The sequence below is a fragment of the Leuresthes tenuis genome, unplaced genomic scaffold (genome assembly GCF_036924035.1).
Source record: "Leuresthes tenuis unplaced genomic scaffold, fLeuTen1.0.hap1 SCAF_9, whole genome shotgun sequence".
Taxonomy (NCBI): domain Eukaryota; kingdom Metazoa; phylum Chordata; class Actinopteri; order Atheriniformes; family Atherinopsidae; genus Leuresthes; species Leuresthes tenuis.
In genome coordinates, this window is record NW_027325363.1 from 21,036,935 (window position 1) to 21,054,528 (window position 17,594).

Sequence of the window (17,594 nt, forward strand, 5' to 3'; positions counted from 1 at the left end):
CTCACTCGCACCGACACCACAGTTTGACTGTAATGTCTCTCCAGCATGGCTTTAATCCCAGTCTTAGCTCTGTGATCTTCTTCCAGTTAAAACTCCAAACACATTCTATCAAAAGGGACTTCAAATTCAACTGCACTCCAGGCGCTATGTAAACACTCAAAAAGGTTCCGTCTGCTCCAGCTCGGCGCGGACGGGTTTATTTTAAAGCCTGAAAAGTCTGGGAGTTCAGCAGCAAGGGAAGCTCACAGATGAGTTGTGACTGGTAAGTGTGAAAAATGAGTTGGAAGTTTGACACATACACATACATCGATGAGTCGCTTCGGCTCGGGAGTGTCGTCATGAGAGGTAAACGGGTAAAAAGGGGGCAGTTGGTCCATAAGAATAAAGAGAGCGCCGAACACGTCATGTTAAGTGGTTTATTTACAGCCAACGATTCGTGGAAGTGACCATTCGCAACCAACAACACTATAATTGGGCGTGAGAAAGGCAAACGGGATGCTGTGATATTACAAAAATATGGACCTATGCGCTATTTTACAGTATCTACAAAACATTTATCACGTGGACATTCCTCGTCTTAACTTGTTCCGTGTTTCATCAAGATTGTCTTCAATGTGCAACACTGTCGCTTTTGACACTTTTCTTCACACTTCAAACTTGACAACCGTCACCTTTCCACACAAAAGCTTCATAACACCAGCTGCTAGACGAGCGGTACAGTTCTCCACTCCTACATGTGAAGGTGCGAGACGGAGGCTCACTTTGATTCACTTTGCTCCACAGTAAAAAGTCAGTACTCCCTCGATGTTTGGACTTCATATGATTTAACCCTCTGGGCCGACAAGTTCACATTCTGTGTGTGTGTGTGTGTAAGAGTGCAGCTCCGCCTTTCGCCCCAGGATTTGCTCGGCCGGGCTCCAGTTTGCATGTATGTACATATTCTGATGGGACCATCTGAAGGAGAGGCTCTGAGGTCGGCGTTTCAAAGAGGCAGCGAGACTGGTGAGTAAGCTGAGACGGAATCTGGCCGTGGCTGTTGTTGGAGTCCGCGGTGGTTCAAGGGTGGAACGCAAGCCAGAGAAATCCATGTCATCCTAGGAAGAGAGCAGGAAGAGGAGCGCGCACACACACACACACACACACACACACACACACAGTGATTAGAAACACATCTTGCCTGAGACCACCAACAGCTGACTTAAAAAACAGGAAAGTCGTGTCTACGTCTAAGAACTTGTCTCTTGTTTCCTCTCCCGGCTGCTCATCATGGACACGGCGACTCCCAAGTCTATAAAAAGACGAGGCTGGGAGGTTTTGCGAGCAGGTGATAACTTAAACTCTCCATAGGGATTAGGGTATTTATTTCAGACGGTCTGGATCTGGAGAGGCTTTTTGGAAATGATTCATACTCGCGGGATGAGTTAAGACAAAGTGTGTAACTAGACGTAATTTAAAAGCTAATCCCGAACCCTGGATTTCTGTCATTTCTGGTCTCTTGTGTGAACTGTGGTGGTAACATATCTGCTCACCTTCCTGCGCCAGTACATGCAGTTTGGGAAGAAGTGCATCAGTCACAGCGCTGCTGCAGTTCTCTGCAGGCAGGTTCTCCCTTGGCCTGGACCTGTCCTCCTCCTCCTCTTCCTCCTCCTCCTCCTCCTCTTCCCCCTCTCCCTCCACCACAGGTCCGTCTGCAGGGTCAGTATTACGCTGAGGCGAACCGAAACATTCTGGAGGCTCGGAGCTTCCTGTCATCCCACCTGTGACCTCGCACGCAGGCTCTGGATGTCCCTCCAGCTGCATTGGAGCCTCTTCCTCATCCAGGTTTGTATTTCTGGGGGAAAAATACTTTATTTGTGAATAAATGGTTTCCTCATCATTATCTTTTCTATATACCTGATTGTTCTTAAAGTATAAGCCTGGATTGTTGTATCAGTTTAAGTCGCATTTAGTGTGCATTCATCCCTGAGCGCATCTAGTTCTCTTACCCATCGCTGAGACTCATCTGGGACTGGAAGGGACTGATGTCCTGGCTGCGGCCCAGACTGCAGCTCTCCTCACAGCAGAAGGCTGGAATCAGGTGTACTGGACCTAAACATCCAACACAAACACATATTACTTCACACTTCAGTCCACCTGTCTGACTAAAAGCATGACACTTCCACTCTCCAGGGCGCTTACAAAGCTCTAAATGTATTATTTTCCTTACAGCCAGCCTTAGAACAGAACTGTGGTGTGAAATCTCTTTGGTCTGAACCCCCTGACCTACCACAGGTGTGTCCTGGGCCCAGGTGACACTGGCAGCAGGGTCTCTGGGGAAAGTCGTGGAGCCAGCGGGCGTCCAGACAGGAGAGCTCCGCCCCGCTGTAGGGACAGTCCTGAGACCTCAGAGAAGCTGCTGAGGAAACGCAGAGGCAACAGTCAGCTGCTGGGACGAAACCTTCTGCAACGTGTTACAGACCAATGATAAAAGAGCAGCTGCGCGACAGCTTCAGCGCTGCCACAAAACAACTTCAAGTGTTTATCGGAAGACTGTTTTTTATTAGGGGCTCATAAGTAAACTATAAAGTATCAAAAAGTGATCAAATAACCATCAGTGAATTCATTAACTACTCCATTAATTCAAGCCTCTGAACCCTCACGGAACTTTAGCTGCGGTGTTATCAGATCAAACTCAAACGCTCCCTTTTGATGAAAGCCTTCGGTTCGTGAGGCCAACAACTGTTGCGTGTTTCAAACCACTGACAAAAAACTTCACTGAGTATTCGCTCTGCAACTCTGAAGTAAGAGGGTAAAAAAAAAAGAAGAAAAGAAAGAAAAAATCGACAACACATAAGCTGGAACGCCTTGTTAGCCTCTAACACTTTTTGTTCCCGATGACTTTCGTGGAGAAGCGTGACGTCAGTAATTCGTTGCCCCGGGATGTTTCACATACTCAAAGACTTCTGGCCTCACGAATGCTGCTCATTATACAAGTTCCCACAAATATGCTGCATCAAGCTGTGATGAAGCTTAACGCTGCACCCTGTTTGTTAACAGAGCAGCAATGCAGTCATGTTCATACAGCAACACCTACCTGTCAGCAGCCGACCAAGGCCTTCTCAATCCCTGCATATGCACCACATTATTAATAAATTAGAGTTCTCTTTATTGGACCGGGGTGGGGGGGGGTCTCTTAGTAAAGCTTCAATGGAACTACCTGCTCACCAAGTCTCAAAGCATGCATTTGAGATAACTTCTCTTCAGTGTTTGATCACATCTGAGCCTCCTTTTGTTTTGAAAGTCTGAACTAAAGCACGTATTATACTGGAATTTTGTTGAGTGTGGATTTGAAACGCCAGCAGCTGCTGTGGAGGTTCAAGGTTCAATGCAGCATGAAACCGCATGTGGAGAGAAAAAAAAAAAAGACGTCGCTGGTTCCAACAAATGAGTAGAAACCAGATCCCCGCTCATTTAAAAAAAAAAAAGTGGAAACGATGACATGACAAATGCTCCTTTTTGGACACAACAAAACGTAGAACATGCAGTTTCAGAGTATCACCACTGACCGCTGGGCTTCTTCTCCAGCAGCTGTCTTTTGCAGTAGATGACGCACAGGACGAGCAGCGCCAGCAGCACCGTGGCCAGAGCGCTGCAGATGACCGCAGCCAGGGCCATGTCCCGCGGACTGGTCACCACCGAGGGCAGCGGCACCAGGTTCACACGCCCACTGCCTGCAAGAGGGGAGCGGACAGGAGATGAATGTGGGGCAGCAAAAGTGCGAGCCGATGGCGGCAGACCTCCGCAGCTTATTGCAACACGGTGAGCGCTACTTTAACACAACAAAATAGTCCCTTTTTTCTTTTTCTGTAAGAGTTTCAGATGCAAAAAGTTAATTAGCGAGGACATAAATAGAACTGAGGATGACTAATTTACTTCATAGTATCCAATACTCCCCAGCCAATTAGGACAATTATCTCTCTGAGCCTCAGGACAGTCATCTCTTTGCTTAGGTCTAATAATAATAAGTGGAGGAGTTCAAAGAGAAAATCCCTGCGGTGGATTCTCTCTTTATCTGCCTCTGTCTCATCCTCCCCAGAAGATGATTTACAGACATTCCTCCACCTCCGCCCCCAGGGTCCCGCACACATGCTGGGCCGGCTTTTGTATTAAGCCAGAAATGACTGTGCACAGACCGACATTTTAGTGCATTTTCACACTTGTGCGTGCGTGCCATCACGCGGATCTCATGATTAAGCCCCATTATAGCTCTCCCCCTGCTTGAGGGGGGAAATGTGATGTCAGCGTTCGCCCCCACCTTCAGGACCCCTAACACGCACCCATATAAAGACTTCAAGAATGCAGCTCATTTTACAAGTTCCCACAAATACGGAGGATCGGAGCTTAATGCAACTTAATGCTGAAGTGTCACAGCATATGACAGATGAACTGGCACTGAAAGAATTGGCTCCAGCTACAATAATTACCTTGTAATCAAATCAAATGTTCCACAAAAGGTTTTGGAAGGACAACCAAAATGTTTTTTTTTTGTTTTTTTGTTTTTCTTTCCTGACAGTAGCTCAAGGCTGAGTTGTGGTATTAACAAAGTGTTTATACTCTTGTAATGGGTTACGAGGCTCTTGGAGGTAATTATCACACATTATTGTATTTTGCCAGAAGATTGAGTCCTTCCTATAGACATTAATCTGCAGACTGTCCGAGTTCCAAATTTTCCTTTTAATGGATCTGCTGAAAGACGAAAGAAGGAAAAAAAATACAAAAATTTCTCTCATGCTATTCAGTACTGCACCATCTCGTCACTTCCTGTCCGAAATGCTTCGTTTCCTGTCTCTTTAAGGCTCCCCTCCCAAAAGGCCCACTTTGCTCTGATTGGTCAGCTGCGTTGGTTAAAAAACAGAGTGAAGGAAGTGGTGCCAAAGTGAACCAAACTGCCCATTCTTTGCTGTAGAAGTGTCACTAATAAGTAAAAAAAATAAATAAAAAAGTTATGGAAACTTTTTTCAAGGTCATATCTAATTAAGGAGGAGAGAAGCCTGGACTTACAAGCATGTAGTTTCAGGCAGCTCAGAAGCAACAGCTTGGTTTCCACTCATTTGCGATGCAAATCTGAAGTGATCTTTTGAAAAGCCACAAAACCAAATGTGAATCCGACCGGTGTCTATTGACTGGTTTGAAGTGAATGAAGTAGGCTGTGCAGTGTCACCGGAAAGTGGCTGTGGAGGCTGTTGCAAGTGGTTGGAATTCAGCAGAAGAAGTAGTTGTCCTAACTGGAGATGAACCCATAATAATAATAATTGTTTTTTAAAAGTATATATAAAAAAATGGGCATTCATTCGTGGAAAATGGAAAATGACTCTGATCCCTGGGAATGTCTGGGATATTATATCATATCTGGGAAGATGCCGGTCACTCATATGAGTTAATAATTTGAGAGCTGAGAGTGGAAGCAGATGGCGAGTCAATCATTCTAATCTATGCCAGGTCAGACGCCATTTTCACTCCCCTTTCCTTAGGCGCATATTCTAAGAGCAAATCGGAAACTGCAGCGAAAACCCAGCTCGTGTGTCTTCTGGTGAAGACCAACTTCCTCTGGTGTGGCCTTTAGGCTTTTAAACTCAGCCGAACTTTTGCACGTAGAAAAAGACGACGCGATGACGGAAAGGTGAAAAAAAGCCTAAAAGTGCAAGTTTTGCAAGTATTTAAGCCGCGAGCGTCCGTTGGGAGGACTAACATCAGCATGCCTCCACTCTCAAACGGAGTGACCTCTTTCCTCCGAGGCCTGATTTTCCTGATCGATATGTGTGCGATGGCGCCGGTGCGGGTTAATGCGGGCCAAACAGTGAAAGTGAGCCTTCTAAGCTGCCAAGCAGATCCAGCAGCTCCCAATGACAATGGCAGGTGTAATAAATGACCTTTTATCTGAGAAAATCTGCTGTTTGCTTTTCACTATATTAATCATAAAGTCAACTAGTACAGGCCATTTCTCATTCAAGAGCTCTTTGTTTATGGGATGCTGTGTAAACATTACTCGAGCCTTAGCTTCTTCTTTTCTTCTTCTTTTAATTGAGACAGATAGGGGATAAGGGTATTTTAACATTCCTTCCCAATGGAAAAAAAAAAAAGCACTGCTTCCAAACTTAAGTCTGACACTGAAGGATCAACTTGATTAAAGCACTTCGAAGTGCATAATGTCAGAAGCATGACGCATTCCAGTGGCACATTTTTTTTGAAAAAGCGTTGCAGCAACACACACCGTGGCACAGCTTAAATCATCCCGGTCTATTTGATGTCCTGTTTAAACAGGGATGTTTGTATTTAAAGGCTCTGCTCTATAACCCGCCGTGACAGAGGTAAACTTTAAACTGTAGCGCAATGACAGCTTTGCTTCAACGGCGAGCGCTAACGTGCAAAAAATACAAATCTGTTTCATTTCTCTCCATGACCGTTGCTTGTGTGTCGGCTGTGGATGAGTCGGGTCCAGGATCCCTGTGCTGCGTCTGGCATGTGACCATCCTGTTTTAACTCAAGTCTTCATTGTGAAGGTCAGATTCAGCTCATCCGAGGTGAGCATCAACACAAAGGCAGCCTGTTATCGGAGAGCCAGCAGCTGCAGCAAACACAGATAAACACTGCTCCATTGAACAGGCCTCACCTGCTGATATTATCTCCACACAAACCAGACCAGTAAACCGCAGCCTTTCATAGACTCCCTGCCTGTTGACTTTATGGAATGCTATATAGTCCAAATAAAAGAAGCACTTCTTTACACCTCTGACGGATCTTTGACTTTTGTCAGTGCAAAGTCTTTTATAAGAGGTTCCCTTTTTTTTTGGGGGGGGGGGGGGGCTGTTCTACCCAGAGCCCTGAATAACAGAAATAAAGAATGCGCGCACATTTCTGACCGGAGTCCTCTTTTGTGCTCCCACGAGCTGTGATTTCCATCCGCAGACGTTCACAATCCTTTCAAATCTAAATGCCTACTTTGTTGCATAAAACTGGGCTGTTGTCTTGGGGCAGTAAAAGAAGATTCAGTGAAAGTAACACTCCTAACCTGCATTTTAAACCGCTTTCGCCTGTTTTCATCATCGTGAGTGGGCTCAGTGGCAGGAGACGCGAGTACATCTTATCTTATTCCTTAAAAGTGTTGGTCCTGAATTGGTCGGCCTGTTTTTAGCTTCCTCCAACTTGCTGGCAGATTCAAAGGTCCGGACCAAGTCAAACGACACGGCATAAGTCGGGTAGTTCCATCAAAGCTGGTGGAACAGGTACAGGTATCTATTATATTTGCGTATCAACTTGATCGGTCAGCTGTAAGGTTTCCCGTTTGCTCATTCTAAAGTCATCACTTCTAGTAAAGGAGCAGCACCGAGCATCACTGTTGCTGTGAGGTGGCGGATTGATAGTTGCCTTTAAATTTGACTAAGACAGCAGGAAGGACCAGTGGCTGTGTGCGATCCCCTCTGCCTACATTCGAGTAAGCTCTGTGAATGTGCTTTTGAATACCGGAGGCTCTGGTTTGAATTGCTGGTAGGCCGGAGTGTATCCTGTACTTTGCTCTGTGCCAGCTGTGGTCAGAGCTGACTGCGTCAACTTGAAGTCAATCAGCATGTTGCAGCAGTGGGAAGCGCCGAGGTTATCGGAGGACGGTTCCTTTGACTAGTTTCCACTAGAAGTTCCGTTTAAAAATGTTACAACGGCGCATTCCACTTCAATTCCTGTAAAACCTATGTTCAATTATAAACAGTGCAGAGACAATATTTAAAAAAAGAAAAAAAAAACCCTCTCTGACGTCTGTGTAGCAGCAAAACGGGACGAAGCTGCAAAGAGCTGCGGGTGTGCGTGTTTCTCTCTGAGGTCCACCAGGACAGTGAAAGACTTCAGCAGATGAAACGCATTAAACAGGCTGAAGGAATCCATAAAACACCACCTCATTTTTCACTCGGCTCCAAAAAGCCACTGGGGGAAAGGGAGGAGAGGGAAAGGAGGGGTTTAAGATTTACAGTCCACCCCAGACAGCAACTGCCTCCCCTGCACAGCTGCACCGTTGCCCCGGGCCAGTGTGGCCCGTTAGAATGATCCGCCCTTTAAGTTTTCACCACCCTCCTCAAGATAACAGCGGAGGGAGGGAGGGGGGGAGCAAGACTTTCAAACATTTGGAAAAGCTCCACCAAGAGTCCCTGTAGGAGCTAACGACCAGCTCTGTTCCCAGACACAATGGCCATTTTGTTTCACAGGCCTCCTCCAGTATCAAAACGGGAAGCAGCACAGATGGACAAATGAGCACACAGAGGGGGGCCAATTGTTTCAAGGTCATAATATACATAAAGTACTTTTTTTTTAACTAAACTAATAAAGACGAAAGATTTAAGAGCAAACGAAGAGAGAATGGTCTGATGAAACCGCCACTCCCTCTCCACCACCCTGCCATCAGGAAGTCACACTCAATTACCAAAGGTATAAGTTGATTCGCTTGTTGGTTTTATGAGGAAACCTGAAATCATAAGGTTGCACTTAACTACTTATAAAGGCCAGAAGGAAGAAGTTAATTGGATCTGCAGCTTGTGGAATGTGAGCCCCGCTTTGTGGACATAATGTAACACACCCCCTGCCTCCTTTTTGCATAATGTCTATAAATTACGCTGCTGGAACCAGGACCCTCTCCTAATGGCATGTGTTTCATCCAGGAACGTCAACAGAGGTTTTGTTGAAGGAAGTTTGCTTGTTTAATCCAAACCGAGTGCTGAAAACAAGTGTCATGTTCTGAGCTAATATAATCCAGGGTTGGCAAATCCATTGTTATTTTAGCTTTTCAACTGCTCGGCTCATAAATCCAAGCATTTATTTGCAGCTATAGCATAGCTGGCTGCCTCTGTGGGACTTAGTGAATTAAATATGGCCTCGCTCCACCCTTTAAAGGCTGCGGTTCTGGTTATACCAAGAACCCTGTGCTGGCATGTTGAGCCTGGGTTTTGGTTCTTGTAACATTTGGCAAGAAGTTCGTTAGTGTGCTGTAGGTGGAAGTGTTTGCATTCAGATTATTGCATCCCTGTTGTTTCATGCTGAAAGACTTCTTATTGTGAACTGTGGGTAATTGTCCTGTTTCATGGGAACATTTAAGGGAACTGTTAAAGGAGGTGAGAGAAAGCTAAAGTTCTTACAGTTGGGCTCATAAGGAGGTGGAGGGTCCCCACAAGGTATGCACTCCATGTCTTGGAATCCACTTAATTTAGTCTTCCTGTAATATCTGTTGAAGACACAAGATCAAGTGTTTATCAACCAAAACAGACGTGTTTTTTTACTGTAAAATAAGGAGCAATGAACCCCTCGCACGCCGTTCTCTTACCCCGGCAGACAGTCGCCACACACCGCGTTGCTGGTGGCCGAGCAGTTGCCCTTCTGGAAGCGGTTGATGAGTCCACAGTCCAGACAGGGCTTGCACTTCTGCAGGCTCCGGTCCTCTTTGAAGCGACTGCTCCGGCAGGGCATGCACCGGGCATCCTCTCCATAACCAAAGCCACATTCCTGAAGGGATTAAAGGGAAAAATACACCGGGTAAGAGGTGGGGTTGGTTGGTTTGGGGTGATGTGCAGATGGTGAAAAGAGGGCTTGAATGTGGACTACTGGGGGTCTTGGAATTAAAGAATGATCTTGGCTCACGGGATCAGAGGAGAACAATAGCCTGCCTCTTTTGAGAGTCCATCTTACACTGGCAATAATCTCCCTGACTCTCTCAGTATGAATGAGTGGCCTTCCGCTGCAAGACCCAGAAAGGCCTCGCATTTGAATAATAAAGGCTCTGGGGGACACCCACTGTTGTATTATTGCAGGTTTATTGCTGCGTTTCTGTGGGAGTCCCACTCCAAGCAGACTCCGCGAGTGTTCCCCGTTGATTGAGAGGCCAGCAAGCAAAGGAAATGCTTCAGGAAGAGGGCAAGGATTACGGAGAGGTGGATGGAGAAAACGAGATGAATACTCTTTTTGTGTTCAGCAACTGAAAGTGCACTTAAAAAGCACCACTTCCTGCAGCCGTGTGAACGATCTAATGCCAGACCTCCTTTTCAGTCCGCTCACCTGAGCCCACCTTTAAATGACTAAATATCTTTTCAAGAAGAACACCAATTAAAACATATCATTTGGAACAAAGTCAAACTTTTTCCTTGTTCATTACGCCAACTGAAAATGTAGAGAAATGACCAAAAGAGCCTAATGTCACCCCTGATATTCCATCCACCTGCCACTGTGCGTCTCGTCTTTTCTTCCTTTCCCCACTCATTCTCTTTTGCATCCCTCAAAATTCCGTTCAGACTGGTGACCTCAATGACAACCTGACATTTACATGACAGCTGACATTGCTGCACGCCACACAACAGTGAGGAGACCCAGCAAGGATGACATCATACATTGATCATTCATTATCAGCTCTGCAGCAGCTGCGCTCCTGTTATCCAGTGTTGCCTCGCTGCCAAGGAAGGGTCAGCTTCAAAAAAGGTCCCCTCTCCCCGCTTCTCTCCTTGCCCGTGTCCCGTTTCACTGCCTGGGCATGCAGTCCTGCCGGAATGTGGGCAGAAGATTCTGATACGGGAGTAGGGTTTGAGAGAAATTAAAAATGGAGGTCGGAGGCAAAGATGCGATCTTGCCATGGCACCGCAGAGTCGGGGAAGAAGATTAGGAGTTCAGTACTTTAAGCCAAACACATGTGAGCCTGACACTGAACCCAGCTCGGACTGGACTACTACAGCTGTTGCTATGAACTGTCCTTATAAGGTCTTATTGTCCGGCCGAGCAGAACAGAGATCCCAGGGAGGGATTGATGAGTGATAACGAGAGGAAAGGAGGAATAAAGAAGACCTGGCTGCCAATGTTTGCATGTCATCATCTTTCTGTGAACAGCACTGATCCCTGAAAATGGTCCTTAAGACAAGCCCTGCAGTAACTGCGGGACACCACACGGTGACCCACTTCCAAGTGAAGGAAAGGGCCCCCGGGATGATGCATCCCAATATGACCCAGCACTGGCACAAGCTCTGTCCATGAGGCGCCGCGTGGCAGGATGGGCCGATGCTACGTGGACACAAGCAGGTGGGAGCACTGAGACAAAAGGAAAGGAAGCTAACTCCTGCACCCACTGCAGATCACCAGGGAGCGATCTTTCTCCTTCCATCCCTGACAACAAAGCACGTCGGAGCCGATAACCTGCACCGACTCAGACCTGTTTGGCAGCTGAAAGGACGACTGTGGATGTTCAAGCTATTATTCCCAAGAAAGGGAGAGCACACAATGCATAAGAGTTCTGTAACACGTAGGCACAATAAAATAGTCCCTAACCTCACTAATAAAACTGAATCAACACCGTATCATCTTGTGCTGTGAAGAACCTCATTCAAAGCCAGCGCAAACTCTCATGTAGCACCTTTAAACAGTTTCAGCTAAAAAAAAGATGCAGATGCTGAACATCCCGTTTTTTTCTGCACGGCCTATCTCCTGATCTCGTTTAACTGCCAAGCATAACAGCCGTGTGAAGGAGAGTGAGGGGGCGAGCTGGCTGGGACCTGAAATATGTTCAGACGCACAGATATGTCTGAGATCAGGAGGGAATCACAAGGGCCGGGGGGGGGGGGGAGTTCATATGATCTGTTGATGAAACGAAGCTGAGAACAATGCCAAGTCAGTTAGAGCACGCTCACACCTCCCTTTGTGCTTGTGCCTCTGCTACACTCGTTCAAGCTTCTTTAGACACACGGATCATACAACCAGTGCCTGGACACTGGTTCTCACCCTGCTGCTGCTCGTGTCCTCCCTCAGCCGGAGCCACCCAGAGCTCCTTTGTCCTGGGAGTGTGGCTGGGGGAAATGTTATGCTCTTGCTACATACTACACAATGTTGACACATCAAAGTTGGTGTGTCCCTGCCTTCCTTTTTTTTTTTTTTTGTGCCACTGGCAGTTTTCCAACACGCGCTGGAAAGCCAGTAACCTCTTCCTCTACCATGTCTGACACAACACCACCAACTAAGTAACCGCCTCTGAATAAAACCCTGAAATAAAATATGTCAGGGAGAGAAAGGGGAACAGTTTTTTTCTTTTATGGACGTTCCCTCTGTGTGGGTGGTTCTTTTTAGCTACAGTTAAGTGTGGTGGGGCTAATTGATGTTTGTCAGTCTGCCTCTGAGTTGCTTCCAGAGGCGAATTTCCAGAGCTAACTGGGCCACATTCCTCTGAGATCTCTATGGCAGCTGCACAGAAGGACTCCAAAAGTCTGCTTCCCTCCCCACCGGTCTACCCGGCCTTTTAGAATATGGATGGATTGTCTTGGTTACTCGGGAGTTCAAATCACAAGGTTGCTGGTCTGGGAAACCTTCTCTGAGTCCCCCCCAGTCACTGCTTTGAGTCGGCATCCCGCTACCTTCAGAGAAAGAATAAGGCAGCCAATTATTAACCAGGACCCCAGGGTGGCTAGCTGCACTCATGCCTGTCGAGCTGGCAGAGGAACACGAGGACTACTGAAGCGTATTACCAGCCTCAGAGCTCGTGTCTGTGTGCACAGAGATTAAAGGCAACTGGGCTTAAATGCATGTGTGCAACACATGTAAAGGGAGTTTTTCACCAGCACTCAAAGATGTAGCGGAGTGCAAAGTAAGGCATTCTAAACATGCTCCTTACTACTCAATAAAAGAGTTAGAGGTAAAGTCCTCTGAAATGATTTAGCTGTGCTATAAATCAAGTAATGCTCTGGTTGTTTTTATTTAAGTTAAATTTAGAAGCTGTTAAATTGCAGCGTGTAATGGCCGGCATCGTGCAGATATCATGTCGCCGTTTTGCATGAAGCCATTTGAATATCAAAACGAGGGGAAACTGCACTTGGAAGGTGTAGAATTATCTCAACAGCTCCTTTCACTGTTGCAGCCTTGCTCGCTGCAATAATAGCTGTAGGAAACGATTGTGGATGGGGTTGCTGCTCCGCGCCACTAGTTTCTATTAGATCCCAATGTTTACTCACCTTTAAATCAACGCCTACACTCGCAAAAGTGGGTAGCTGCTGCCAGAGAGGAAAGCCTTTTGCTTACCAACTCCAACTGACACTACAGAGGCCTGTTTGTACAAAGCACACAAAAACCTGTGGCTAATGGGGGTGGAAAGAACTGTACTCCCTGTCGAGAGAGCGGCAGGCTTAGGCACGGCTCACTTCAGACGGTGAAGACAATAAGTTGGACGGGGTGCAGCGACGGAAAGACAATGGAAGCCATTCAGCTGCAGGAGGTCAGGAATATGGGTGGGACCGGTTGAAGAAGGGTCGATGTTCTACACAAGCTCGTAACGGTTTTTGGCTGCTTTGTGCATGAAAGAGAGGAAGTAATAAATAATGTTGGGCCCCTGGATGAAACACGTTTTCAGCAATTTTCCATTTGACCAACGTTTTTCGGGCCTAACAACAAAAGAAAAGTCAATTCAACTAACCTTTTTGTGTTACTACACTCTGTTACTACACTCTGCCCTTTTTCCCTTCCCTTTGGCTCTAGGGGAAAGAGTCAAGTGCGCACAGTTCTTTCATAAAATCTGCCTTAAAGAGCTGCTAAATGGGTATGGTGAGCAAAGGCAGAGACATTTCCAAACAGTTGCGATCTAACCTTAGAAAGCTCCTGTCCTGCATCACACTGTTTGCAGGGTTTGCAGCTCCCAAAGCGGTCCTTGTACTCCTGCTCTCTGCATTCTCTGGTCTCCTCCACGGCTCTCACACGAATCTGAGGGGGACAGACATTTGGTGAAAGTTAGGAGATTCCTGCATTTCATCACGGCCTTTATCCACAGCAGATAAAGCAGACTCATTCCTCAGCTATGCGTCTCTTTGTCTCTTCATACTATAAGGGGGTCTACCCCACGGAGATAAGCTCAAACCTTCATCAGACCTGTGGGAAAACTGCAGCGGCAGAGTTTGAGTCACAGGTCTGAGTCGGATAGCAGATTCAGCCGGAGCAGTGCGGTGGGTGAGGGTGGAATGAGACGCAGCAGTGACGGAGCAGCGAGCGCTTCAACACTGGCAGGGGCTGCAGTTTGAGTGACACAAAATCATGTGCTCATGTTCTACAAACTTACACAAGGAGTAGGTATTCAGAGTCTGCGTGTGCACTGTATCTTCCCCTTTAAATATACTTCCACACCAGGGCTGGCATGAGGGAAGATGTGCACGCTGTAATGAAAGATTCCAACAAAGTGCTGTAAAGGAATCGAAAGCAAAACGTACAACGAACAGAACCCCTACCAGAGCCGAATAGATGACGTGTGCAGTTAGCAGGAGCGCCAGGGTGTCCTGAAGCTTCCACGCCATTTCGATGGGCCACTCGTAGCCTGCAGCTGAAAGGAGCACAGTCACAGTCAAGACACGCTTCTCGACGACCCACAGGGATTTCTTTCAAGGAGGAAAAATGATCCATTTTGTCCTCAGATCGTCTGAGACAAAATGGATCCAATTTGATTTGACGGTTTCCACAGAATACAGGCAGGTTTGGATTTGTTTAACTTCTGAAACCGCACAGGTTTCGCTGGTGGCACTGTGAGTGCAGCCAGCCTTTTATGCAAATTTTCAGTGTTTCAAGTCATATTCAAATGTTTCCAAATAAATCTCACGTATCGGACATTCAAATGTCTTTAAAATGACAAGCAAAAATATTTCCATTTGATCTCCGTCAAAAGGACATTCCGCACACAGTAAGCACCAGTATTGCTCGAATTCGTGGGGGGGGGGGGGGACATCTTCAGGAGGACTGTTTTGAAAATCCGCGTCTCCTTTCTTGCACAGACTAGAAAACGGGCTGCGAAGCAAAATGTGGCTGAGAAATAAGTCATGAAACGGTTCAAAGAAAAATAAACTCTGTGAAAGGTTGCAGTTACAGTGCTCTGATTTCTGCACCTACACCTGAGTGGAGTTTCTTTGCTCTGTTTTGTATCTGTAAATATCCGCTTATTAGGTCAAACTATGCACATAGCTGAATTATTCATTTCAGAAAATGGCTCTTAAGAGCCTCCACTCGGAGAAACTGTGGGAAAACACGTCCCTTATCCGTATCTACTTGCTTAACTTTGCTCAATTCCTGGATGCCTGGATTTGATCAAGATTATGTTATTTGATCTTATTGACACTCGGGGATTGAGCCAAGACGGACAAATACTGCAGTCTGACATAAATCCAAACCAAAAAAGTCTCTCCAAATGCATTTATCAATGGACAGAATGGAATTTCTTCAGTGCCCTGAAACAGTTTAGAGAGCACCCCTCCACCAATTTTAAAGCCTCTGCTTTCTAATATAGATTCTGTTGGTGAATATCCTTATATTTCCAACATTGCTTCAGCAGTTGGGTAGAAAAGAAAGAAAACTTTATCTTGACAGTAATGTTGGGGTTATAACAATCCTAGAATTTAAGACAGCCTCCGCAGTTTATCATGAGAGCATAGTTTTGAAATAAAATGTTCCAAAACAAAAGACGTCTGCTAACACGTGAGCAACATTTGCTAAATGGTATTTTATCACCAAACATTAGCATCTCCAGAGGAAATGACCGTCAGAATCTGTGCACTTAATAGTATTGATGAAACAATGTAAAAACTCTTCAAAGAGTGGAGGTTTTGTCCGTGGTGACCTGGTCCAACTAACCAGGTAGTTTAGCGTCAGTGGATGGGAAAAAAAAAAAGAAAAATATGTCTATTCATATTCAAAACTGAACCAAAAGCGTTCCTTACCTGATAGAAAGGAGCCTGTTTGTCAAAGCGGTGGTTGGTAAAAGTCGACAGCAGACCGGTGAGAGAAGTGGTGGCTTGTTTCCCGCACCGGTCCGCTCACCGTGTCAGCCCCGAGCTTCCTCTCACAATCCCGCACAAGTCAACTCCGAGCCGCCGCTGCTCGAGCGCAGACTCAGCGCCGAGATCAAAGGCGGAGAGAGGGGCTGGCTTTATGGATCTGAAGCGCGTGTATCTGATCTGTGGTCAGCCAGGCTACATCAAAGACCCGGTTACACGCATGCACACAGAGTTAAAGACACATACACACACACACACACACTGCTCGGTATTCATAGAGTGATCAATAACAAGTTTCGATGTGAAAAAAAAGTTTAGCAAATGTCGAAGAAGATGGTTTTACGACCTCTCTCAAACGCTATTGTGTTCCAGACCGTGCGTTTGTTAGGCGTGTGAGGTCTTTTCACACGGCTCTGCCATTTTTGGGCATTACTCTGAATTTTGAGTGGCCCTCAATAAATGGTCGTCATGCTGGCCCACGCTACAGGACACAGCATGTCACCGCTATCTCGCTCACCGCTTGTCTATGCGCGTACTCTATCACATTAGTCAGAAAGCTCTCATCTCCACGAGCCTCAGATGTCATGACGTCAGTGCGCTGCTCCGTGATTGGCTGAGCATGGGCTTAGGCTTCAGTGCTAAATTGCTGACTTTGTTTTCATAGTTTTATTTCACTGGAAGGCTGGGGGGGGGGGGGGGGGGGGTGTCTTTAGGTGCAAATTATTCATCGTAAAAAAATAAAATAAATCAAGACTTTAGAGCCACAGGGTGTCGACAGTACAGTACAGTCGAAAGTATACTTAGGCTTATAGATAGATTAGTTCAGGGTATTGATATGATTTATTTGAACTACACGTAAGTCTCCTAAAAGTTTGCTCTTGGTTGTTAATTCAAGAATATGCTGCCATAAAAGCAACAACGAATCTGCTAAAGACCGAGGTGACACTGTTCAAGTTCAGAACCACAAAAAATATGTGTGTGTGTGTGCGTGTGTGTGTGTGTGAGTTGGAACTAAGGCAAAGACACAAAGGACAAAAGTTCAGTGCTGCAGTAAAGTGGCCAATTACAGAACAAGTCCGGACATGTTGTAGCATGTATCAATCCCAGCAAATCAGTGTCTACTTTGCAAATGTAATAAGCTGTGCTTTAGCTTACCGATGAGTGTAAATTTGTCTTATTTCACGCACCTTGCAGTAGGTGTGTGTCTGCCACGATTTTGCCCGACTTGGGTCTGAACTGACGCCTGCGCCATAACCACTTTTGAGGTTAATTACCTTCACGTGCACCTACGTGGCACTGCTGCATGGTTTCACACCAGAGCAGCCAGAGTGAGGATATTGTCCTTTGTTAATGTTTTGTGCCGACGTTAGTTACTTGTTGTAAAGAGCAGCGACGTGCCTGTCACTGACACGAATCAAGCCGTGAGAGGACGGTACAGTAGTCAGACTGTGCATCAGAGGATTTAAGCTGTGCCCATGTCTCCATCTGCTGGTGTCCATTTGTGCAAGCAGCTCTTTCAAAATTATGTTCCATGTCTTGAATGGTTTATCTTAAGTTAATTTGATCCAATTTTATTTTACTTTTGCATAGGTCAGTACCAGGCCAACGTGTTACTTATTTTTGCCCGCTCATGTCCGGTTGTAAAACATAAACAAATAGTCGAATGTAGTTTAAATTATGACAAATGAATAAAGCCCAATCTAAAGTGGAACCGGTATGTTGTAAACTAATGCGCTTTGCCCTCTCTGGCTCATTGCCAGCGAGCATATTTACTCTCCCTTCTATTCGCTCATCGATGGTTTTATTGGG

General features: G+C 46.0%; 1 protein-coding gene across 2 annotated transcripts; it reads right to left on the reverse strand.

Moving 5' to 3' along the window:
- Positions 1–402: 402 nt before the first annotated feature.
- On the reverse strand, positions 403–16,330 carry tnfrsf19 (tumor necrosis factor receptor superfamily, member 19). 2 transcript variants are annotated; one of them, XM_072392792.1, is made up of 10 exons: positions 15,729–16,330; positions 14,253–14,344; positions 13,621–13,734; positions 9,341–9,519; positions 9,156–9,241; positions 3,546–3,710; positions 2,267–2,392; positions 1,986–2,088; positions 1,530–1,831; positions 403–1,094 (listed from the first exon to the last, which is right to left on the reverse strand). In XM_072392792.1, the coding sequence occupies exons 2-10, from the start codon at positions 14,316–14,318 to the stop codon at positions 1,090–1,092; spliced, it is 1,146 nt and encodes a 381-aa protein (XP_072248893.1). In that variant the 5' UTR covers positions 14,319–14,344; positions 15,729–16,330; the 3' UTR covers positions 403–1,089. The 2 variants fall into 2 exon arrangements, with proteins under 2 accessions (XP_072248893.1, XP_072248892.1); XM_072392791.1 differs by having other exon boundaries at positions 2,267–2,395; positions 15,729–16,329.
- Positions 16,331–17,594: the final 1,264 nt, after the last annotated feature.